Source organism: Oppia nitens, unplaced genomic scaffold (assembly GCF_028296485.1).
Source record: "Oppia nitens isolate AA-2021 unplaced genomic scaffold, nextdenovo-longstitch-racon4-pilon3 scaffold15_pilon_pilon_pilon, whole genome shotgun sequence".
NCBI lineage: Eukaryota > Metazoa > Arthropoda > Arachnida > Sarcoptiformes > Oppiidae > Oppia > Oppia nitens.
Window position 1 is genome coordinate 621,507 of NW_026533194.1, and position 24,685 is coordinate 646,191.

The window sequence follows — 24,685 nt, forward strand, 5'->3', positions numbered from 1 at the left end:
AACAAATATGAAAAATCGAGAAAAATTTAGTAAAATTATTGTATTATATAAACAAATTTATAATATTATATTTTAGATATAATTATTAACAATATTAATTTTCTAATAATTTCTATTAACATTAATTAATAAGTAAATTAATTACTAAAATATTATTTTCTTGTCTAAAATATTTAACAAAATATTTGAAATAAAATCTAATAAAATTTTCAGCACTTTATTAATTTTGTCGTTTATAGAAACGTACGATTGGTTCACATTTAGGTATTAATGAAACTTTCATAACAAACTCAAGTGTTGTATCCGTTTTATTTGACGCCTTTATCTCATAACGTTGTAGTATTGTAACCAACATTAAAAATATTTGCATCATTGCTGATGTCTCTCCCGGACACGATCGACGACCTATTTAAACAAACATAATAACAAATATAAGATTTAAAACAATTAAAATATTAAAACATAATTTTAATAGATTTAACAATAATCTTAATATATATATATATATACCATAAGAAAATGGTGTAAAATATTCTGGTTTTATCACAAATTTTTTGTCGGCCGACAAAAATCTTTCCGATCGAAACTCTTGCGGTTCGTCCCATAGATTAGGATCGTTATCGACGGCCCAGAAATTTAGAAACACTTGCGTACCCTTTGCTATATTATAGTTACAAATTTCTGTATCTTTTGATACCCTAATTAAATATATATAATATGTATCAATATATATCAAAAAAATAAATTTATTAACAAAATTTATTTAATTTTTAAAAATAATAATTAATTAAATAATTTACATTCTCAAATTAAGCGATGAACAACTACGATAGCGTAACACCTCTAGTATAAAACTGTGCAACAATGGCATCGATGGTTTTTTATCATAGGTAACATCCATATCATTTATACCGTAAACAGTTATAATTTCATCATGCAACTTTTTCTGCAAATCCGGATTAGTGGCTAACAATAGACAACTCCATTCAAGTGTATGCATAACACCGGTTAGCGATGCGCTGGCAAATGCAAACATGTTTCCCAATAACATATTATCTATTATTTTTTGTGTGTAAATGTTTTAGTAAATTTCAGTAATTAATAATTAATAATTATTGACAAATTAATCTTTTAACTTTTTTTGAAAAAATTAAAATTAATATATTTACCATTAAATAAATGTTGATTATCTTTATTAATCTTAGTATTCATTCTAGTTTTTTCCAATAAATATGCGTCGATATAATCATTTGGATTATCTATCAATTGTTCACTTATTCGTTCATTTATTTTAGTCCTTAATAAAAATAAATAAAAGTTAAAATTGAATAAAATATAGTATAATTAGTATAATAATACTATTAATAATAAAAACTTTTTATTTTCCATATCTAATAATAAATTAAATTAGAGTTAATAATAAATATTTTCAAAAATTATTAATACATTATATTTATTTTTAAAAAATAATAAATAGATTTCATACTTAATAATTGCTTTCAATTTGTTGTGAAAATTTTTATAGTTATCCCAATCTCTTGGTAACCAAAAGTTTAAATATTTTTCCAAATTTCTGAAAACATGTGCAAAATGTGCCCCAAAATCGGTAAACGTTAGCTCTCTGTCGGGAATCATATGATTGTATATTATTTGTGCATTTTGTTTATCATAAGCCATATGATGGCCAAACAAAAACGGATTAACAGAGTTGGCAATACAGACACCAAATACTAGTCTTGGATTGACATCAGTTCCCAATGAATTATCAATCATTTGTTCGCACATTTGTCGACATTCGCCGACAATATGTCTGTCCATCTCTTGTTTAGCGAAACCGACTTTCGATAAAAGATTTTTAATGAAAAATCGCTGTTCTTTCCATTCTTTTGGTTCCATTAGTGTATAATCTTTAGGAAAATATTTATTTCTTAAATAAATAATTGATTTTATAATACAGTAAATAACAATTAGTTATTACTAACTCAAAAGTTGATTCAATTTTATTGGCATTTAGTTAAATAAATTTTGTTTATGATTTAAATTGAATTAATATTTTAACCATACAGATAAAGCACATAAAACATTATAACTTTAATAAATTTGCATTAAATATCTATGACTTATTTGATATAATTATAATTTTTAGTTAAAATCAGTCATCTATTAAATAATAGCCTATTTAAATACATTATAAATTTAAGTAATTTACTCGTACTATAACTTTATGCTTATAACTATAAACTATTCATAAGTGTAATAAACATACTGTACAGTACTAACTAGTCATTTAAATTTTAATATAATTTCTAATAAATTTTTATTAAAAACATTTAAACTTAGTATTAAAAAATATTATATATATATATATTAATAGTATTTAATATGCTTACTATCTGGGTTAAAATTGTCCTGGCTAATTGCATTACGACTTAATGCCAATTGAATAGCATTTTGAATGGATGGCCAATCATTTAGTACTAATGTCGGATACGATGGCATTGGTATACTTAAAATAATTATATAATAATCATTTTATACAAAAAATATCTATTATTAAATACAATAAATTTGTTTCATATACCTAAATACTGGGCCATATTTTGCAGTCCACTCATTGAATGTTTTAGCTGTTGCGCCAATTATACTCAAATTACCGATTAATGGATATGAAATAGGACCAGGGGGCAATTTGTTTTGTTTGCCAAACCAACCATTATCAAATAAAAGTTTAATAATAAAACATATTAGCAACAAAATATTAATTGTATTAAAATAATATATTATAAATTCAATAGAAGATATAAAAAATGTTAAAAACATTTTCTTAATAGAAAATCTTTAATGTCTTTAATAAGACAAATAAATATATATAATTAAATTAATAATATTGAAATAAGTTTTATTAACTTTTTTCTTTAACTAAACGTTTATTTTGCTAATAAAAAATGATTAGTTATTTTATTTGCTTTCTAATATATTAAATATCGAAATATAAAATAAATATAATAATTAGAGACATTAAAAATATATGAAATATATATTTGTTACGATTAAATATATTAAACCGCTATTCTATAGCTATCCTATTTATATAATCAGATCAATTTGACAAATTTTCAAAACACATATGAACTAAACAAACATATTAAATAAAAATAAGTTAAAATAAAACAATTATTTCCAAATATTACTAAATTCACCAAAAAAATCGTACATTTTTACTAAAAAACACGAATAAAATGTATAAAACATTATTTTTATACAAAATTAGCAAATATATGAAAAAAATTAAGAATAACGACTTGAAATTAATTCAAACATTGAAATTAAAAATGAAATGAATTATATTATAAAAATAATATAAAATTAATTTTCTATATTATATTATAATTATTTTATAGTTTTATAGTTATTTTAAAATTAAATTATAGGATAACAACGTCAAAAAATGAATTACTAATAAGATACTACTAAAATATTTTAAAATTTGTATCCATTATGAGAATTTTTTTTAATGAAAATATTTTGACCATATATTTTATTAAATATATTTTTTAAATAAAACCACATATATTGATGTCTCTAATAATAATAAATAATTTTAAATAGTCATCAAAATATTTTATTTGAATGATTTGAAAATTTTTTGATCATATAACAAAATTAATATTTTTATGTAAAAAATAATTTAAAAAATAATAATTAAATCAAAATTTATTGAAATGTATAGTATAACATACATTACATTGCATATTTATATTTTTTAAAATTTTGACTTAATATTAATTATTTTACAGTTTTAATAAATTAATCTAATTTTTATTATTTAATACTTAATTTTATATTACAATTAAATATATTAAATAAATATTTAAAAATGGATTTATGGATTAGATATTTAGATTTTTTTAATTTAAGATAAATTATTAAAATGTATAGTATGACATCTATTAATTTTGTATATAAATATTTTTTAATTTTGTTTTAATATTAATTATTAGAGCCAGTATCGACCCTGTTTATATAATATAAATAAATTTATCGCAATGCCGCCGCCGCCTACTAATTAAGACTATACGTATTAATTATTTTTTATATTATTTATTATTGATATATTTTTTATTTATTCAGAATATCGTTCATCACTTTGCAAATATAAAATCAAAATTCAGTTTAAATAATATTTTTTAAAAATTTTATTATAATTAATCATTTTTTTAATTAAAGTAATTTAATTTAAATCATTTGAATTACATATAAATTTCTTTAATTTTACACTTAAATTGTTAATACTTTGTATATTAAATATACAATGCGTTTCTTACCTTACTGATTTTATTAAAAAATTATAAATTTCATTAATATATATATATATATATAGAGTAATTTTAATATCATTAATAAAAAAATATTTAAAAATCATAATCATTAATTAGAAATTGTTTATACCATCGTCTAAATTTGACCAAGCTGTTCTCATTTTTTTTAAACAATGATTTTCGTAAATATTTTTTGTCGTTCCATATCATTACGTCACGTGACAACTACATTAATTAGAAAAATTTATCATGAACAATTTTAATTATCAAAGATAAATAAAATTATAATAAATAAATAAAATTATATATTTAATAGAATAAATAATTATTAATATAACTAACTATAATTTAGAATATTATATATATATATATACCATATATTATATACGGTATACTTAATAAAGTTTTATTGTTATTCATACCATAATGACAACAGTTTTGATAAATATTTTTGCGAAAACACGTCTCAAAAATCCAGGTTTCATATAAAGTCTGTGACAGAAACTGTTACGATAGGGTCCTAATGGGGTAATAGTGGTCACCAGTATTGTACTAAAATCCATACCAAACAGTGTGTATTTGGTGGTCACGTGAGCCAAAGCCGGTCCTATTTGTAACATATCGATAGTAAATTCGGCAAATATCCGGCCAAACGCATGATAGGTAGCACTAGTAATCTGGATAGACATGTGTCCATTGGGTGACGGATAGACATCATAGCTAAGTGGTGTCCATTTATAATAGACATGTTTGGTAATCCAGTCCCACAGTTTGGCGCCCATACCTTTCCATTTGACAATACCGAGTACTTCAGTAGGCAAATGTACCGTGTTGAAATGGGCAAAATCGGCAGCATTTTCCGAAAATTCCTATCAACATTTTTAAATATAAACTATACTAACTTGTAAGTTATCTATAAAAACACATTTTTATCTGTTAATTAAAAACTTTCCAGTTTAAAATTTAAGAAAATACACATACACATACACATACACATACACATACACATACACATACACATACACATACACATACACATACACATACACATACACATACACATACACATACACATACACATACACATACACATACACATACACATACACATACACATACACATACACATACACATACACATACACATACACATACACATACACATACACATACACATACACATACACATACACATACACATACACATACACATACACATACACATACACATACACATACACATACACATACACATACACATACACATACACATACACATACACATACACATACACATACACATACACATACACATACACATACACATACACATACACATACACATACACATACACATACACATACACATACACATACACATACACATACACATACACATACACATACACATACACATACACATACACATACACATACACATACACATACACATACACATACACATACACATACACATACACATACACATACACATACACATACACATACACATACACATACACATACACATACACATACACATACACATACACATACACATACACATACACATACACATACACATACACATACACATACACATACACATACACATACACATACACATACACATACACATACACATACACATACACATACACATACACATACACATACACATACACATACACATACACATACACATACACATACACATACACATACACATACACATACACAGTCATACATACATAGAGTTATACATTCACATATTAACCTACTTTTCAAATATTAATTATTCTTAGAAAGATTGACTTTAATATTTAAAGTTCATATATTTAGAGCCATTTTAAGTTTAAAGTTTTGAAATGTAATAGATTTGTGGAAAAGAATTAAAAATCTCTTTGTAATGCTTTTTGTATTGTTTTTCAAAAATATATATATATATATATTTTAATACTTGGATACAACAGTTGGCAATTAGATTGCATTTTCCTCTATATTCAAATTTGTCCTTGACCATTAGCTCACAGGGAAACGGTAGCCAATCTGGCTTCTGGTTATTCGGATGATACCAAACCATAATCAGATTATCCATTTCCATACACTGCCAAACACGGGTCTCTATGTTTGGTATTGAGTTTGCTATTATAATATAAAATTTGTGTAAAACATAAATTATAATATCATACTGTAATTAATTTCAATGAAAATTAAGTCTATTTGTAAATATAATTTCAATTGATTTGAAACAAACCGTCTAATCCGGGTATTTCCGTACACTTTCCCTTTGAATTAAATTTCCAACAATGAAATGGACAGCGAATACAGTCGCCGACAACAGTGCCGCCGACTCCAAGATTTGCGCCGTTATGCGGACAGTAAGTGTCCAATACGTGTACCAAACCTGACTCACCTCTATATACAACTAAATCGTGTTCAAACAGCGATACAGATTTGGTCTCATTTTTGTTGAGTACTTCCGAATCCAATACTGCAAACCAACCGAATGGTTGGGATAGCGGTAGTTCATCCTCTGAATACCTGTCCAATTGTCGTGGATTCCATTGTTTGCAACTCATATCCTATTAAATATTTTTAATTATTTATTTTTATTTTAATAGTAAATAAATTGATATTTTAAATTTATATAAATATATTTGTATAAATTTATATAGGTGTGATCAGATGAATATACGATACTTAAAAATGTTACATTTATTTATTTAAAAAAATAGTAGAAAATTATTTTATTATATTAATGAATTATTATTTTAGAAAATTTGATTATTGGTATTAAACCTAAATTATAATATTAATAGATCTGGTCTTATCATTGTGGGGTTAGGAAGTGATAGATATGTTAAATAGGTATTTATCTTATATTTAATAAAATGTGTTTTTAAATTAAAATGTGATTAAAATTCAGTCATTTAGTCAGTGCAAATAGTTGTATCAACAGATATAAAAATATATATACAGTATAAACAAAGCCTTTTATTTTTTTTAGCATTGTATTATAATTTAGTCCTCCCTATAAAAATGCTACAAAGATGATAGAAAAAGCGAGTGAGTGAGTGAGTAAGTGAGAGAGAGAGAGAGAGAGAGAGAGAGAGAGAGAGAGAGAGAGAGAGAGAGAGAGAGAGAGAGTAAGAAAGATTTTATGTAATTTTTTATAATTATTACTTTTATTACAACTATTGTTATAAATAAATAATAATCTAAATTATTAAAATATTTACAGTAAGCAAATCGCTTGGCATATATAGCTTATATGACAAATAGGCAATTAGTATGACAACAGTTGTCGATATGGAACCGGTTATATAAACTGTACGATCGATAGTACAGATTATGTCATAGAGATCGACCAACATTTTTGTGTAAAATAATAATTATAATAATAAACAAACAAACAAATAAAAAATATATTATTATTTTATTATAATTAAATTAAAACTAATTTTATTTAACAACACTACAAAAATACACTGTAATAAAAGATTTGATTATAATATTAAAAATATTATTTATTTATTTATCAAATATCCTTATTTTATAGTAATTTACACTTATTATAAATTATAATTTCTATATATTATTATTATTTTCAAAGTTAACATGGCAAAATTATTAGAAATAAGTATTTTTATTCTGTATAATACAGTAGTATTATAAACTACATTAATTGTACCTGTATTTACATTTACATTTGTTACAAGGCTTTAACTAGAAAATGTTTTTTTTTTAATAAATAATTACAAAATCATTATGAAAATGATAATAATTATTTATTAAATTATGTATAGTATTAAACAGACTTTTATTAAAAAATTAAATTTATATTTTTTTTGTTAAAAAAAATTCTAGTTTATTAAAAATATTTATAGCAAACAATATATAGCTTGTATGACAAATAAGCAATTAGTATGACAACAGTTGTCGATATGGAACCGATTATATAGACTGTTCGGTCGATTGTATAGATTAGGTCATAGAGATCGGCCAACATTTTTGTGTAAAATAATAATAATTATAAACAAACAAATAAATAAAAAAATTTATTATTTTTATAATATAATWATACAGTAATTAAATTAAAACTAATTTTATTTAGCAATACCACACAAATACATTGTAATTATAGATTTCATATATTTTATTATAGTTTTGTATTATATATATTTTTTTAAAAAAAAGTATACAGTATTTAATGAAGTAATAAAAATATTTTTATATACTGTTTGTAATTTGTAAACAATAAGTAAAATGCTTATCAATTTTGTTAATATAGAAAATCTTTTTAAAATTAAATTAATGTTGAAATTTATAAAGAAATCTAGCAAAAAAATATTTAGTGATAAAACTATACAGGAAAATAATGATTAGCAATAAAAGTAATATTTGATTATTATTATTATTATTGTCATTACTATTAGTCCAGGACTTATATCGATGCCATTGGTTACTAATAACCCAATGCTAAGCAAATGGGTTTTATCGGCAGATTTTATTGAGAAAATTACTTTAAGACGAGTCGGTAGACCCGATGATGTGGCCAATGCAGTGGCTTTTCTAGTAGACAAAAAAATCGGCAATAATTACATCATTAAAACTAGCTGTAGACGGCGGTCATTGATTATAAGTAATATTTTTAATTATATATATTGTATTTATAGTGAAAAAACAAACAAATTGTAATACTATAACTAGAATGTTCAAAAAAAATTATTTTCTTATTTTTTTTTGAATAAAAGTTTTAATAAATAAATAAAACCAAAAATCATGTTAAAGTCAATAAAATTGTTGTTATGTTACAAACATGCTTTGGTTTTCATTTACCGATAGTACGGAAATCCGGTTTACATTCAACCGGTGTCCCGACATTTTGCTACCAAAATCACTGAATTTGGGATTTCATTTAAGAGACAATAATTTGCTTTGAAAAATAACTAAAAGTTATTTTAATCAGATTACAGTATATTATTAGTTATCTGTATGTTATAAACAAATACTGTAAATCAATTTATATAACAGATTATATATTTTTTTTAAAAATCAATGAATTCATAGATTATTAAGACTATAGTAATTATAATGAATATTAAATAAATAAGTTTTATGTTTTTATTTTTTTAATAATTATTAATAAATGTTTTCTTTCTGATATAAATAAATAATACTTTTGTAATTAAATTCAATTGTCAGCCTAAAATTTTAGTTTACATGTTTGAAAAATTAATTTTTAAATAAAACCTTAATAATAATTTTTAATATTTACATTTGTTATCCTATTTTTTATTTAAAACTTTGCAGCAATTTTGAAAAAACTAAAATTTAATTTTTAATACTAATAGTATAGTTATAATAGTTTTCCTAAATTTTATATTTATAAATATTTACATTTAGCTATATTGTAATTATTCATTTGAAATAATAAAAAATAGTTTTGTAAAAAAATATTAAAATGTTTGAAACCATTTGTGTGTCAATGGCCCGGATGTGACTAACGGGGCAATAGTGAGTCAAACTATTACATACACATTAAGATACATAAACGACAACAACAACAACAATCAGTGATAATAAAAAATAGTTTAGTATTCGTCACTAAAAAGTTTAAGTCATATACTGTCCTAACGATTGACCACTGAATCCAAAAGTGATTACAACTCATACTATTTGCACTATTAATCGGTCATTTCCTTAACAAACGGGTCAACTCTATTACAATTCATCAAATGTTGGCACTGGGATGCGGCTGTCCTACCGTTTCAGAAATCTATTGAATATAAATTTTTTTAAAAATTCTCTGACAACACTATTAAGAATTTTAAAATATTTGTGTTTTTATTAAAATATTTTATTGCAAAAACATAAAAGTGTACAGGTACATTTGTTTATAAAAATAGTATTTTTATTATTTGTAACCCTTATTGTCTTTGTGTATAAACTGTGCGCCCATTTCTCCGGCCAACATCGCGGCTGCATTAGTGTTGGCATTGATTATCTCCGGATAAATGGATGCGTCGACAACACGTAATCGGTGGACACCTTTAACACCAGGGTTAAGTAAGGGGGGGTAAGGCCAAAATACCCCCCTAAGATCGAGATTTTGAGATTTAACCCCCCCAGACTTTTTGACCAAATGGGAAAAATTGTCGCTTAAAAACGAGGAGAAATGACCCCCCCCTAAAATTTCGGCGCCAAAAGCGCCGAATTTTTTTTGAATTTTTAAAAATTAAAATTTTAATTAAAACTATTTTAGTATGTGTTTTTATGTTTATTTAAATTTATACGAATCTAATTATTGATTAAAAATAAGTAAAAAAGTTCAAATAACGTTAATACTCATCTAAAAATAAAATAATTTTAATTAAAATATTAAACTAAAAAATTAAAAATTTCCTATTTGTTGAAAAGAGTAAAAATAATTCAATTTAAATATAAGTTTAAGATAGTTTAAGAAGTTAATAAAACAATAAATACTTATATTACAAGGATTTTATTAATATTTTTTCAAATTTTAACTAAAAAATTAAAAAAAAATCAATTTTATAATTAGTATTCAGTCAGTATTTATATAAAAATAACATTAAAAATAAATATATATATCTATAAACTATAAACAAAGTATTATTTTAAAAATTATTTATTTTAAAAGTTAAAAATTACTAAAATAATAAAAAAACTCATAGTGTATCATTAATGCTTTTATCAACTATTTTAAAGTATTAAATACATTATTATTTTTTTTGTTAAAATTTAAGTTTTTTATTAATTTTTAAGTTTTTTTGTATTTTTTAGAAATTTTACCTATTTTCCTGGGAATTTATACGGGAACTTGTGGGAACTTTATCGAATTTACATGGGAATATTCGGGAATTTAAGGGAATATTAGGAATTTTCTCTTGACTCCCCCCTTGATTTTGGATTTTTGAAAAAATTGCCGTTTAAAAATGCAATTAAAATCTTACCCCACCCAATACCCCCCCCCCCCCCAAGATTTTTCGAGAATTTTGTAAATTTTACTCCGGTCTACCCCCCCCCCCCCCCAAAAATCCAAAACCTTGCTTAACCCTGCTTTAACACGTAATCGCGGATCTACTACAGTGTCTGTTCGGTGCGGATCACCCATACGACAGCTGCCCACTGGATGAATCTCAGCGCCGGCCCAATTGTCAATCAAACAGTCAATATAAGTGTTGCATCGATAAATGGGAACATCTGGACAGTACTGACACGGAGGCATAGGCAGTATAGAGGGTCGGACGTAACGACCAAAACTGGTTGTTTCGACAAAATGAAACGTATCGGCGATTGCTTCCCGAAGACGAAGTCGATCGCTTGGGTTGGCCAAAAAATTCGGATCAATTAGCGGCTGATCGTTAATAGAGCTGGTGTTAAGTCTAATCGTACCGCAGCTAACAGGACGTACCAGTCCTGTACCCAACGATACATAATTGTTTGAAATCATTTGTCGAGAATATCTTTTTATTTGTCTCTCCAATGTTTTACTGTTTGCCATAGCATTGGAACTAATGGCCGGTTCGCTACCTTTTCTATTAACAGTTAAATACATATAGATATCCGGATATGTGGTATCGTTATTGTATTTGGTTGACCAATACATCATAGTGTTTGGCTTCTCTGACATGAGCCCTTTACCCTGGACAGTAACCTGGTACAATTGACTAATATTGTCTAATGAAAACATAGGTTCGGCTAAATTCGGTTGAGTTAATCGAAAGTCAATATTAACAGAAACTTGATCGCAATAATTGTTACCGACGGGTATATTGCCAAATACATGACCGATACCTTTGTTTTTCAAGTGCTGTTTTGGTCCCACACCCGATAGCATCAGTAACTGTGGACTGGCTATTGAACCTGTATGTGTATGTGTATGTGTATGTGTATGTGTATGTGTATGTGTATGTGTATGTGTATGTGTATGTGTATGTGTATGTATATGTGTATGTGTATGTGTATGTGTATGTGTATGTGTATGTGTATGTGTATGTGTATGTGTGTTATACTGTAGTTTAAATAAAATTAATTAAAATTATAATATTATTTGTAATTATTATTTGATTTTTAAAAAATTATTATTAAAATAAAAATATTTTTAAATTTTAAATGTTATTAAAATTATATATTTACTACTAAAGAAAATAATAATTAAATGTAATTTTTTGCTTAACTAATTAATAATGGTTTAGTTATAATGTAAAATAAGTTTTTGTTTTCACGAATTCCTGAAAGGAATACGTATATGCATTCTATAAGTCGGTCTATCGGTCTGTCTGTCTGTCTGTCTGTCTGTCTGTCTGTCTGTCTGTCTGTCTGTCTGTCGGTCTGTCTGTCTGTCTGTCTGTCTGTCTGTCGGTCTGTCTGTCTGTCCCACGATTTTTTTTGAATTTTTTTTTTGTTTTTTTCTTATTTAAGTTATTTTTTAGGAAATTGAAGAAAATGGTGTCCAAAAATTAATTTAAAAAATCCCAACAAATGGCACCATATTTAGTTGCTATAGTGTCATAATATTTAGGATTACCTCTAAAAATAATTAATTATTAATGAAATGCATATATATTTATATAAATTAAAATTTATAAATAACAACAACAATCTAAATTAGAAAATATAAAATTTAATTAAAATACATTATATTCAAAATTAATTACATTTTTGTTAATAATAATTATAAAATTTTTAAAAGATATTTAAATAATAATTTTTTTAATACATTATTATTAGTAGTACTACTACTCAATACAAGGTAACAAAATTTAAGCAACCTAAATGATTGGACAGAAAATAATAAGCATTTTTAAGTTAAATCATTGTTTTTATAGATTAAATTAAATTATAAAGACATTTTTTAGCTTTATAAATATTATATTATACAATGAATACAAATAAATCTTTTATTATTTTATTTATTTGCGTTTTCTTATAATAAAAAATTTAACATTGTTTTGTCTTATTTTTTTAATTTTCTTGCTTTTTTTGCTAAACTACTATTTTTCTATTGTTACTATTTGTAAATTATTATTATTATGATAACTACTACCCAATATTAGGTAACATAAAATTACAGTAACTTACAGTACAGTTAGACTGACCACCCAATTTATTAGTAAACCTGTATAATACAATTAAATATATGAATTTTATCTGCATTTTCCTGTATATTAAATATTAAATTCCTGTATGCTAAACTGTATTTAAATAAATATATATTCGTATATATTTATTAGAAAAATTAAGAAATTAAATTTAAATATTATTAGTGCATTAGCCCGTCACATTTACAATTAAATATCATGGTTTATTTAATTTTACAATTTCTCTGTCTTTCTTTCTCTCTCTATCTGTCTCTCTCTCTCTCTCTCTCTCTCTCTCTCTCTCCCTCTCTGTCTTTCTCTCACCCTCTGTCTTTCTCTCACTCTCTCTCTCTCACTCTCTCTCTCTATCTATCTATCTATCTATCTATCTATCTATCTATCTATCTATCTATCTATCTATCTATCTGTCTCTCTCTCTCTCTCTCTCTCTGTCTTCTCTCTCTCTCTCTCTCTCTCTCTCTCTCTCTCTGTCTTACTCTCTCTCTCCTCTCTCTCTCTCTGTCTTACTCTCTCTCTCTCCTCTCTCTCTCTGTCTATCTATCTCTCTATCTATCTATCTATCTATCTATCTGTTTGTCTGTCTGTCTGTCTGTCTGTCTGTCTGTCTCTCACCGTTCATTATGTAATCTCTTTATTCACTAACCCATTGCTTATCCGCTAACTCCCAAACTCACTCAATCTCTATAATTATTATAATTTATTAATTTAATTTTGTATTTTATATGCAATAAATAAATATTAATAATTATAAGAATCGCGAGACCCGTTGAAAAATTATTTTAAAAAATTGAAAATTTTTTTATTACGTCTCGTGCTCTGTTTAATTATTTTAATATATTTAATTAAAAAATTAAATAAATAAATAATATATTATTCATGAGATAGTAATGTATTGTTATCTGACCAAAAAAACTTTTTTAATAATATGGAAACTTGTCTATTTTGAACATAAACAATTTTATAAAATTTAAAAATAATATTTAAACTTTATATTAAAAATACAAGTAATTTTTACTAACAAAATAATTTTTTTATTTTGAACATGAACAACTTTATTTTTATAAAATTTATTTTATATATTTAAACTTTTTATTAAAAAATACAAGCAATTTTTATAAACAAATTTTAATTCATAGTTATTTTATACTTTTATTTATTAATTAGTTTCATATACAGTATTTTAAAATTATATATTACATTATACAGGTCAGCCTGTTTCCTGTCACCTGTATCAGACCCAACTTTCCTGTATAATACAGGCGGCACCTGTATGGGTGGTCAGTCTAAGTACAGTAATGATTAGAAAGATAATTATTAGCATTTTTTAGATAAATCATTGTTTTTTCTATTTGTTTTCTTTATTTATTAAAATACTTATTAATAAATTATCTATACCATCACGAAAATTATTAAATATGTATATTAATTAATTAATTACAATTATAAAGCTTTATACTATATATGATTTACTTGATAGATATTTAATGTAATGTGCAAAACAAGTTTTTATTTGTATTTTATTAAACTTTAAATAAAACAACAAAAACGATAAAAAAAATAATTATAAAATAAACAAATAATAATGTTAACAAATTTATTTAAAAATTTCAAATAAAAATYTTGTATTACAAATAATAATTAATTTAAATAATATACACTAAATTATTTTATTATCTATTATTAAGATAAATAACTAGATAGTTTGATTATAATTATAGTTTTGAAAATCTTTTATAGTGTAGTTAGTATTAAAAAAAAGTTATAAGTTAAATAATATTTAAATTGTCCAGGCTAATAATATTAATTACTATTAAGTAATATTAAAACAAAATTTATTCACGTTTTTCAAATGATATCATCACTTCTTTGACAACCATTAGTAGAGCAATAAAATCTATTTGAAGTGAATCCTAATATAAATTGAAAATGTGATAAATAAATGATTAAAATACATATAATATTCATGAAATATATTTATATATATATATATATTAGAGTCTAAAAAGTCAGCGATACTATTAATTATTATTATTTGGTTAACAATAAATTGGATTTTAAAGTGATAAATGACAAAAAATACTAAATAAAAATACAATTCAAAATTTTTTAAAAATTATTTCTATGATTGATCAGATAATTTAAAATCTAAATATAAAAAATACAAATATTAATCGACTGCAATTATCTGGCCAATTATACATTTTTTTAAAATGACCTAACTACAATTTTATTTATTTAATTATATATATTATTATATTTATATTTTAATTATATATACATACTGTATATAAAGTACTATACATACATTTGACGGGTGAAACTTGTATTTGTAGACTGATTGTAGTACTGCTATCTTAATAACCAAAAGTGCATAAAGCATACCGGGACAATTACGTTGTCCATGGCCAAACGGTAAATAAGCATATGGATTATGATGTACGTCCAAAAAACGGTCCGGTTTGAACTGTTCGGGATCATTGAATAGTGTTGGATCATGGTGTATCGACCAAATAGGTATGTGTACTATAGTATCTTTGGGAACAGTTATTGGTTTTCCCGATATTATCGCATCACTATTACTACTACTACTATCATTGCCACCTCCTAACTTATAGTCTCGATTAGCCGTACGATCAATAAACGGTACCACTGGATACAAACGCAAAGTTTCCGATATAACTGCGTTCAAGTATTTTAGTTTTTTTATAGCATCGAATTCAATCACTTTCTGTTTATTTATTGTAAAATTATTATAAAAAAATAATTAATTTAATTATTAAAAAATTATGACTTTTTTTATCATAAAGTTATCAAACATTTTCAATGAAATATTGTTTGGCCTCTTCATAAAGTTTTTGCTGGACATCAGGATTGTTGGCTATATTATAGATAACCATTGATATAGTTTTCGTAGTTGTCTCATATCCGGCCACAAAATACATTATACATTGGGCTATCATTTCGTCGCTTGTTAAATCTATAACCAATATATAAATATCATTTTTTTAATATAAAAATTTATTGAATAATAATGAATTTATAAAAAAAAATAAAATTTATAAAATAAAAAACGATTCATACATTTATCGTTTGTTTTATCGTTGTTTAAATCTTGACTTGAATTAATCAAAATCTGCAAAAAGTCTGTCGGTTCGGTTTCGTCTCCATTGGCCAACAATTGTTGTCTATTTTGACTAATCCGGTCAATTAGATCCCGCATAAACAAAATGTTTCGGCTTTTATAATGTGATAGTTTTAATAGTTTAGCCAATTTTGGTGCAAATTGTACTAATATTAGATTAGGATTATAGCCAAGTAATTCTTTTATATTTTTTACTATTGGATTTGAATCGTCAAAAGAGTCTACATTTGTACCAAAACCCACCTAATAATTAATAATTATTTTTTTTAAATATTATTATATATATATAATAGTGATTACGACAAAATATATAAATGAACATTAATTTCTATTATACAATATTTATTTTTTTAAAATATTAAGTAAACAAAAATATAATCATATAATAAAAACTATAATATACATTATTTATTATAATAATTATATAAAATAAAGTAACAATTTTGGATCAATATTTTTTTAACAAATAAAAATATTAATATTTAACATTTATAAAAAAAACTTGTAGTTTAATATGATATTTATTTAACTATTAATGAGTAATATCTTTTGTTTTCTTAATTTTATAAAGTTTAACATAAAAAAATTTCTGTTAATAAAAATCAGTTATATGAAATTAATTAGTTTATATTATCTTTAGAATTTATATTAGCAAAATTCTTAAAACTTATTTTTTTTAAATATTTCAATTAAATGCATATTGAATTTATAAAATTTATTAATAAGCTAACTAAGTAACAAAAGTTAATTTAAAATTGTTCACTTCCGCCAGTAGACTATATTAAACTAAATATCATACATAAATAACTTTTAATTTACTATAAATGAAATTGTACTTTAATTTATATATATAATTTATAAAAAATATAAACTATAATAAGCAAATAAACATAACATTTTATTAAAATAAAACTATATATATATATAACTTACCTTTATCAATATTTCGAAAGTATAGGGGCCAAACAATTTTTGAATGTCAGTAATTATTTTTTTGTCAACAGTTTCAACCATTTTTTTATCTAAATTCTTAAGACAATTGCTAATCGATGGAATCATTTTTCTCAATTTAGAAGTCGTAAATGATAATGTCATTTTTGTTCGAATATATTTCCAACGATCGTCACGAAGTAAATCCATCATATTATCGACAATGGGATCGATTCCAGTTCTCGTATCCTTTTTTTAATAAATAACATATTAATATATATTATTTAATTATATAAAATAAAAATTAAATTTAATAATGTTAATTATTTTTGGTAAATTGTAATTAAATTAATTAACATTTTTTTGAAATATTATTTTTAATGCTACTAATAATATTAATTTTATCATTAACATTATTATTATTATTATATTAATATTATATTACTATTATATTAATAATAATTATAATATTAATATAATATTTATATAATAATAATATTAATAATAGTATTAGTAGCATTAAAAATAATATTTCAAAAAAATGTTACAATATTTATATAATATTACTATTTGAATAAAAATTATTAATTACTCGTCTATTTTTGAAAACATGGAAATTTTTGACCAAAACCTCTTGAATCAGTTCCGGATCAGACAAATAGAGTACCGGTTTTTCCATTTCGTAAACACCAAAAACTTTTCCATATTTTCGACATAAACTGTCTTCCATTTGCATCCATTGTTTGGTATAACGTTTCCACCAACTTATCCGAGCAACTGGTAATCCCTGACGTTCCCAACAATTATTATAGTTGTTATTTGTCCACAAATAATATCTAAAAAATAAAATTAAAAAATAAATATTTATAATAATTAAATTTTACAATTAAAAAAATATTTTAATAATAATTATTACCTATAAATTACATATAAACTTATTGATATAATTGCAATAAATTTAATATTCATGTAATCAAAAATAATATCATCTATTAGTTCAAACATAATTATCGTTATTATTATTATTAGTAGTAGTATTAATTAAATTAGTCGCAAAATGATACTATTTTTTTTTAAATAAAATATATCAAAAAACTACATCAAAAACTACATAAGCTATCAAATAAAACTTAATCGGCGAACAAATAGTTACATTTATACATTAAAATAGAATTAATGCAATCATTGCGATTGCGTGTAAGTCATAGTAGATGTCGAAAGCGGGTAATATTTAAGGGAACCAAACCGTTTCAAATTTTTTTCATCGTTTTCACATAGTTTTAAAAATATCTTTATTTTATTTTTTTAATTTTCATATTAAGATATTCAGTCGAATAATTAGAATATGTATAAATTAATGTAGTATTAATAACAAATTTTTATAATAATAATAATAATATATAGTTTGACACTGGATTTGTTTGGTATAACAATTGCTAAGTATAGAAAATTAATGAGATTAAATTATAACTACATGTTTACTATTAAAATTAGTTCAATACATAGTAAATATTTATATACAATTATTAATAGATGTCATACAAAAACATTAATTTACAATTTATTGAAATTATATAATTTATAAAATAATATCCTCCATTGCACCATTTATTAAATTTATGTATAAATAAATTTATTTATTTATCTAAACAATTGCTAAGTATAGAAAATTAATGAGATTAAATTATAACTACATGTTTACTATTAAAATTAGTTCAATACATAGTAAATATTTATATACAATTATTAATAGATGTCATACAAAAACATTAATTTACAATTTATTGAAATTATATAATTTATAAAATAATATCCTCCATTGCACCATTTATTAAATTTATGTATAAATAAATTTATTTATTTATCTAAACAATTGCTAAGTATAGAAAATTAATGAGATTAAATTATAACTACATGTTTACTATTAAAATTAGTTCAATACATAGTAAATATTTATATACAATTATTAATAGATGTCATACAAAAACATTAATTTACAATTTATTGAAATTATATAATTTATAAAATAATATCCTCAATTTATTGAAATTATATAATTTATAAAATAATATTGCACCATTTATTAAATTTATGTATAAATAAATTTATTTATTTATCTAAACAATTGCTAAGTATAGAAAATTAATGAGATTAAATTATAACTACATGTTTACTATTAAAATTAGTTCAATACATAGTAAATATTTATATACAATTATTAATAGATGTCATACAAAAACATTAATTTACAATTTATTGAAATTATATAATTTATAAAATAATATCCTCCATTGCACCATTTATTAAATTTATGTATAAATAAATTTATTTATTTATCTAAACAATTGCTAAGTATAGAAAATTAATGAGATTAAATTATAACTACATGTTTACTATTAAAATTAGTTCAATACATAGTAAATATTTATATACAATTATTAATAGATGTCATACAAAAACATTAATTTACAATTTATTGAAATTATATAATTTATAAAATAATATCCTCCATTGCACCATTTATTAAATTTATGTATAAATAAATTTATTTATTTATCTAAACAATTGCTAAGTATAGAAAATTAATGAGATTAAATTATAACTACATGTTTACTATTAAAATTAGTTCAATACATAGTAAATATTTATATACAATTATTAATAGATGTCATACAAAAACATTAATTTACAATTTATTGAAATTATATAATTTATAAAATAATATCCTCCATTGCACCATTTATTAAATTTATGTATAAATAAATTTATTTATTTATCTAAACAATTGCTAAGTATAGAAAATTAATGAGATTAAATTATAACTACATGTTTACTATTAAAATTAGTTCAATACATAGTAAATATTTATATACAATTATTAATAGATGTCATACAAAAACATTAATTTACAATTTATTGAAATTATATAATTTATAAAATAATATCCTCCATTGCACCATTTATTAAATTTATGTATAAATAAATTTATTTATTTATCTAAACAATTGCTAAGTATAGAAAATTAATGAGATTAAATTATAACTACATGTTTACTATTAAAATTAGTTCAATACATAGTAAATATTTATATACAATTATTAATAGATGTCATACAAAAACATTAATTTACAATTTATTGAAATTATATAATTTATAAAATAATATCCTCCATTGCACCATTTATTAAATTTATGTATAAATAAATTTATTTATTTATCTAAACAATTGCTAAGTATAGAAAATTAATGAGATTAAATTATAACTACATGTTTACTATTAAAATTAGTTCAATACATAGTAAATATTTATATACAATTATTAATAGATGTCATACAAAAACATTAATTTACAATTTATTGAAATTATATAATTTATAAAATAATATCCTCCATTGCACCATTTATTAAATTTATGTATAAATAAATTTATTTATTTATCTAAACAATTGCTAAGTATAGAAAATTAATGAGATTAAATTATAACTACATGTTTACTATTAAAATTAGTTCAATACATAGTAAATATTTATATACAATTATTAATAGATGTCATACAAAAACATTAATTTACAATTTATTGAAATTATATAATTTATAAAATAATATCCTCCATTGCACCATTTATTAAATTTATGTATAAATAAATTTATTTATTTATCTAAACAATTGCTAAGTATAGAAAATTAATGAGATTAAATTATAACTACATGTTTACTATTAAAATTAGTTCAATACATAGTAAATATTTATATACAATTATTAATAGATGTCATACAAAAACATTAATTTACAATTTATTGAAATTATATAATTTATAAAATAATATCCTCCATTGCACCATTTATTAAATTTATGTATAAATAAATTTATTTATTTATCTAAACAATTGCTAAGTATAGAAAATTAATGAGATTAAATTATAACTACATGTTTACTATTAAAATTAGTTCAATACATAGTAAATATTTATATACAATTATTAATAGATGTCATACAAAAACATTAATTTACAATTTATTCGATCGGCAAAAAACCTTAATGGCTTTTAGTTTGTTAATAATAATTATAATTTTTTTAAAAAAATATTTAAGTAATAAATTTTTAATATAATATATTATTATTAGTCATTTATTAGTAATTAGGCAACATGAAAAAAATATAAAATTTAAATGATTGGACAGATAATTATTACAATTTTTTTATAGTTAAATCGTTGTTTTTTATCAATAGTTTTTCTTTATTTATTTAAAAATAAGACAGTACTAACTAAATCTTAATTATTAATCAATTTTTATACCATCATAAAAATTATTATTACATTAAATTTTTAAGTATGAATATTGCTAATAAAATTGCCATAATAACAGGTTTATTATTTAAAAATTATTATATTTTAGTTAATTAAAAACAGTATATTATAGATAAATATTTATTTTTTTTTATTTATAAAATTATAAATACAAATAAAAAACAGGTTCAACGTCGGGAATCGGTGAGTCTATTGCACTTAAACTGTGTTCAATGGGAGTCCATCCGGTTATTTTCGGTCGCGATAAACAACGCATTGATTCTGTTGTCCAAAAGTGTCGGTCACTTTGGCCCGAATGTCGTGTATTGGGTGTCAAATGTGATCTATTGATTGAATCGGATGTCGAGTGTTTGATCACTGAAGTTAACAATCGGTTTGGCGGTCGACTCGATATACTGGTCAACAATGCCGGCGACTTTTATGTAACCGATTTCTGTGAGGACGGCGACGGCGGTCAACACATCGCTGAATTGGATCGGGAAATGAGTTTTCAGCGAAATGTTCACCGATTGACACAACTGTCTGTACCACTGTTGGAGAAAAATAACGGTTTAATAATCAATATATCGAGTATTGATGTTTCGGTTAGTTTTATATTATATTTTTATTTAATTTAAATATTTTATTTTTAAAATGAGATATATTATTTATATAATGAGAGAGAGAGAGAGAGAGAGAGTGAGAGAGTGAGAGAGTGAGAGAGTGAGAGAGTGAGAGAGTGAGAGAGTGAGAGAGTGAGAGAGTGAGAGAGTGAGAGAGTGAGAGAGTGAGAGAGTGAGAGAGTGAGAGAGTGAGAGAGTGAGAGAGTGAGAGAGTGAGAGAGTGAGAGAGTGAGAGAGTGAGAGAGTGAGAGAGTGAGAGAGTGAGAGAGTGAGAGAGTGAGAGAGTGAGAGAGTGAGAGAGTGAGAGAGTGAGAGAGTGAGAGAGTGAGAGAGTGAGAGAGTGAGAGAGTGAGAGAGTGAGAGAGTGAGAGAGTGAGAGAGTGAGAGAGTGAGAGAGTGAGAGAGTGAGAGAGAGAGAATAATTACAAAATTAAATACAAATTTTAGTTTTACAAATGAAAAATAAAATTAATTTAATTGACCAGGATCCATCTACAATAATCAGTGCGATGACATATACTACTATAGATATGTTTACACGTTGTTTGGCTCAACAATTGATTGACAAAAATATAAATATATTTGGGATTAGGTATATAACTATAATTTATAATCTAAAATAAAACTGTGATTTAAAACTACATTTAAGTAATTAAATTATTATTTATTCTTGTTATTCATTATACGATTAATCGGAAGTTATTTTTCTATTCTAATATAAAGTATTATTTTTTTTTTAAATATATAATTTAAAAGTCAAATTAAATTTATATAATTAAAAACATTTTTTAATTAATAATTTAAATATAAATTTAATAATTTAATAATTTAATTCAATGAATCATTTATTTATTTTGATAAAATTATATTTAATTAAAACTAGATGTGGATCGATATGTAAGACAAAAATGTTTGATCGTTTCGTATCCGATGAAAGTCTTATGAAATCAATTGAAGAGTCGATACCATTGAGACGTTTAGGCAAACCATTGGATATCGCAGAAACAGTTGAATATTTAGCACTGACTACCAGTGCTCAACAAAAGTTATTGAATGGTTATATATGGACTGTTAGCGGGGGATTAAATCATGTTTAATTTTGTATAGAAAATTATATTTATTTAAGTTTATCTAAATTTGTTTATTTAATATATATATATATATTATAAACTATTGTAATATTATTTTACTAAACAAAACATGAGATGATTAAAATGAGAAATAAAAAAAATTTAACTAATATAACTTATATAAAAAATAACTACAATTTTATTATTATCTATTTAATTATGATAAACACTATCTATTGTGCCGTAGCTTACCATACATTCCCTGCTTTGGTAAAGTAAAGCTTAATTTAGGAAAATTTATTTTTTATTAGAAATATTTTATATTTGTCTAACTTTTTAATAAAAAAAATCAATTAAAGTGATAATAAAAAATAGTTTAGTATTCGTCACTAAAAAGTTTAAGTCATATACTGTCCTAACGATTGACCACTGAATCCAAAAGTGATTACAACTCATACTATTTGCACTATTAATCGGTCATTTCCTTAACAAACGGGTCAACTCTATTACAATTCATCAAATGTTGGCACTGGGATGCGGCTGTCCTACCGTTTCAGAAATCTATTGAATATAATTTTTTTTTAAATTCTCTGACAACACTATTAAGAATTTTAAAATATTTGTGTTTTTATTAAAATATTTTATTGCAAAAACATAAAAGTGTACAGGTACATTTGTTTATAAAAATAGTATTTTTATTATTTGTAACCCTTATTGTCTTTGTGTATAAACTGTGCGCCCATTTCTCCGGCCAACATCGCGGCTGCATTAGTGTTGGCATTGATTATCTCCGGATAAATGGATGCGTCGACAACACGTAATCGGTGGACACCTTTAAAACGTAATCGCGGATCTACTACAGTGTCTGTTCGGTGCGGATCACCCATACGACAGCTGCACACTGGATGAATCTCAGCGCCGGCCCAATTGTCAATCAAACAGTCAATATAAGTGTTGCATCGATAAATGGGAACATCTGGACAGTACTGACACGGAGGCATAGGTAGTATAGAGGGTCGGACGTAACGACCAAAACTGGTTGTTTCGACAAAATGAAACGTATCGGCGATTGCTTCCCGAAGACGAAGTCGATCGCTTGGGTTGGCCAAAAAATTCGGATCAATTAGCGGCTGATCGTTAATAGAGCTGGTGTTAAGTCTAATCGTACCGCAGCTAACAGGACGTA

At 23.5% G+C, this 24,685-nt stretch overlaps 5 protein-coding genes across 5 annotated transcripts; 1 reads left to right on the top strand and 4 right to left on the bottom strand.

Moving 5' to 3' along the window:
• Positions 1-218: 218 nt before the first annotated feature.
• On the bottom strand, positions 219-2,676 carry LOC128964151 (cytochrome P450 2U1-like). Its single transcript, XM_054310714.1, has 7 exons — positions 2,582-2,676; positions 2,391-2,506; positions 1,487-1,907; positions 1,170-1,297; positions 801-1,056; positions 511-698; positions 219-405 (listed from the first exon to the last, which is right to left on the bottom strand). The coding sequence occupies exons 2-7, from the start codon at positions 2,497-2,499 to the stop codon at positions 221-223; spliced, it is 1,287 nt and encodes a 428-aa protein (XP_054166689.1). The 5' UTR covers positions 2,500-2,506; positions 2,582-2,676; the 3' UTR covers positions 219-220.
• Positions 2,677-4,439: 1,763 nt separating this feature from the next.
• Positions 4,440-7,696, bottom strand: LOC128964695 (cholesterol 7-desaturase nvd-like; the record flags this gene model as incomplete). The annotated part of the gene is made up of 5 exons (XM_054311333.1): positions 7,562-7,696; positions 6,577-6,904; positions 6,280-6,464; positions 4,742-5,188; positions 4,440-4,544 (listed from the first exon to the last, which is right to left on the bottom strand). Coding segments are annotated over exons 1-5 (1,200 nt in total), but the record flags the coding sequence as incomplete, so codon positions are not given.
• Positions 7,697-10,239: 2,543 nt separating this feature from the next.
• Positions 10,240-12,183, bottom strand: LOC128964704 (4-pyridoxate dehydrogenase-like). The gene is made up of 3 exons (XM_054311343.1): positions 11,389-12,183; positions 10,417-10,420; positions 10,240-10,373 (listed from the first exon to the last, which is right to left on the bottom strand). Exons 1-3 carry the CDS (start codon positions 12,181-12,183, stop codon positions 10,240-10,242), a joined length of 933 nt encoding a protein of 310 aa, XP_054167318.1.
• Positions 12,184-14,685: 2,502 nt separating this feature from the next.
• On the bottom strand, positions 14,686-17,684 carry LOC128964714 (cytochrome P450 3A19-like). Its single transcript, XM_054311353.1, has 6 exons — positions 17,601-17,684; positions 16,529-16,832; positions 16,264-16,424; positions 15,753-16,175; positions 15,288-15,357; positions 14,686-14,730 (listed from the first exon to the last, which is right to left on the bottom strand). Exons 1-6 carry the CDS (start codon positions 17,682-17,684, stop codon positions 14,726-14,728), a joined length of 1,047 nt encoding a protein of 348 aa, XP_054167328.1. The 3' UTR covers positions 14,686-14,725.
• A 4,167-nt stretch (positions 17,685-21,851) lies between these two features.
• On the top strand, positions 21,852-23,526 carry LOC128964725 (uncharacterized). Its single transcript, XM_054311365.1, has 4 exons — positions 21,852-21,885; positions 21,993-22,411; positions 22,915-23,021; positions 23,313-23,526. The coding sequence occupies exons 1-4, from the start codon at positions 21,852-21,854 to the stop codon at positions 23,524-23,526; spliced, it is 774 nt and encodes a 257-aa protein (XP_054167340.1).
• Positions 23,527-24,685: the final 1,159 nt, after the last annotated feature.

Coding starts and splice junctions, on each gene's coding strand:
- LOC128964151 (XM_054310714.1), bottom strand. CDS start 2,499: ATGCCATCGTATCCGACATTAGTACTAAATGATTGGCCATCCATTCAA. Junction 1,057..1,169: donor TAATCAACATTTATTTAATG/GTAAATATATTA, acceptor AAAAAATAATAG/ATAATATGTTATTGGGAAAC. Junction 406..510: donor TTTTACACCATTTTCTTATG/GTATATATATAT, acceptor TTGTTTAAATAG/GTCGTCGATCGTGTCCGGGA.
- LOC128964704 (XM_054311343.1), bottom strand. CDS start 12,183: ATGCTATCGGGTGTGGGACCAAAACAGCACTTGAAAAACAAAGGTATC.
- LOC128964714 (XM_054311353.1), bottom strand. CDS start 17,684: ATGACATTATCATTTACGACTTCTAAATTGAGAAAAATGATTCCATCG. Junction 16,425..16,528: donor CGATAAAACAAACGATAAAT/GTATGAATCGTT, acceptor TATTGGTTATAG/ATTTAACAAGCGACGAAATG. Junction 15,358..15,752: donor ACAAGTTTCACCCGTCAAAT/GTATGTATAGTA, acceptor AATTTATATTAG/GATTCACTTCAAATAGATTT.
- LOC128964725 (XM_054311365.1), top strand. CDS start 21,852: ATGAATATTGCTAATAAAATTGCCATAATAACAG. Junction 21,886..21,992: donor TAAAATTGCCATAATAACAG/GTTTATTATTTA, acceptor AATAAAAAACAG/GTTCAACGTCGGGAATCGGT. Junction 22,412..22,914: donor TATCGAGTATTGATGTTTCG/GTTAGTTTTATA, acceptor TTAATTGACCAG/GATCCATCTACAATAATCAG.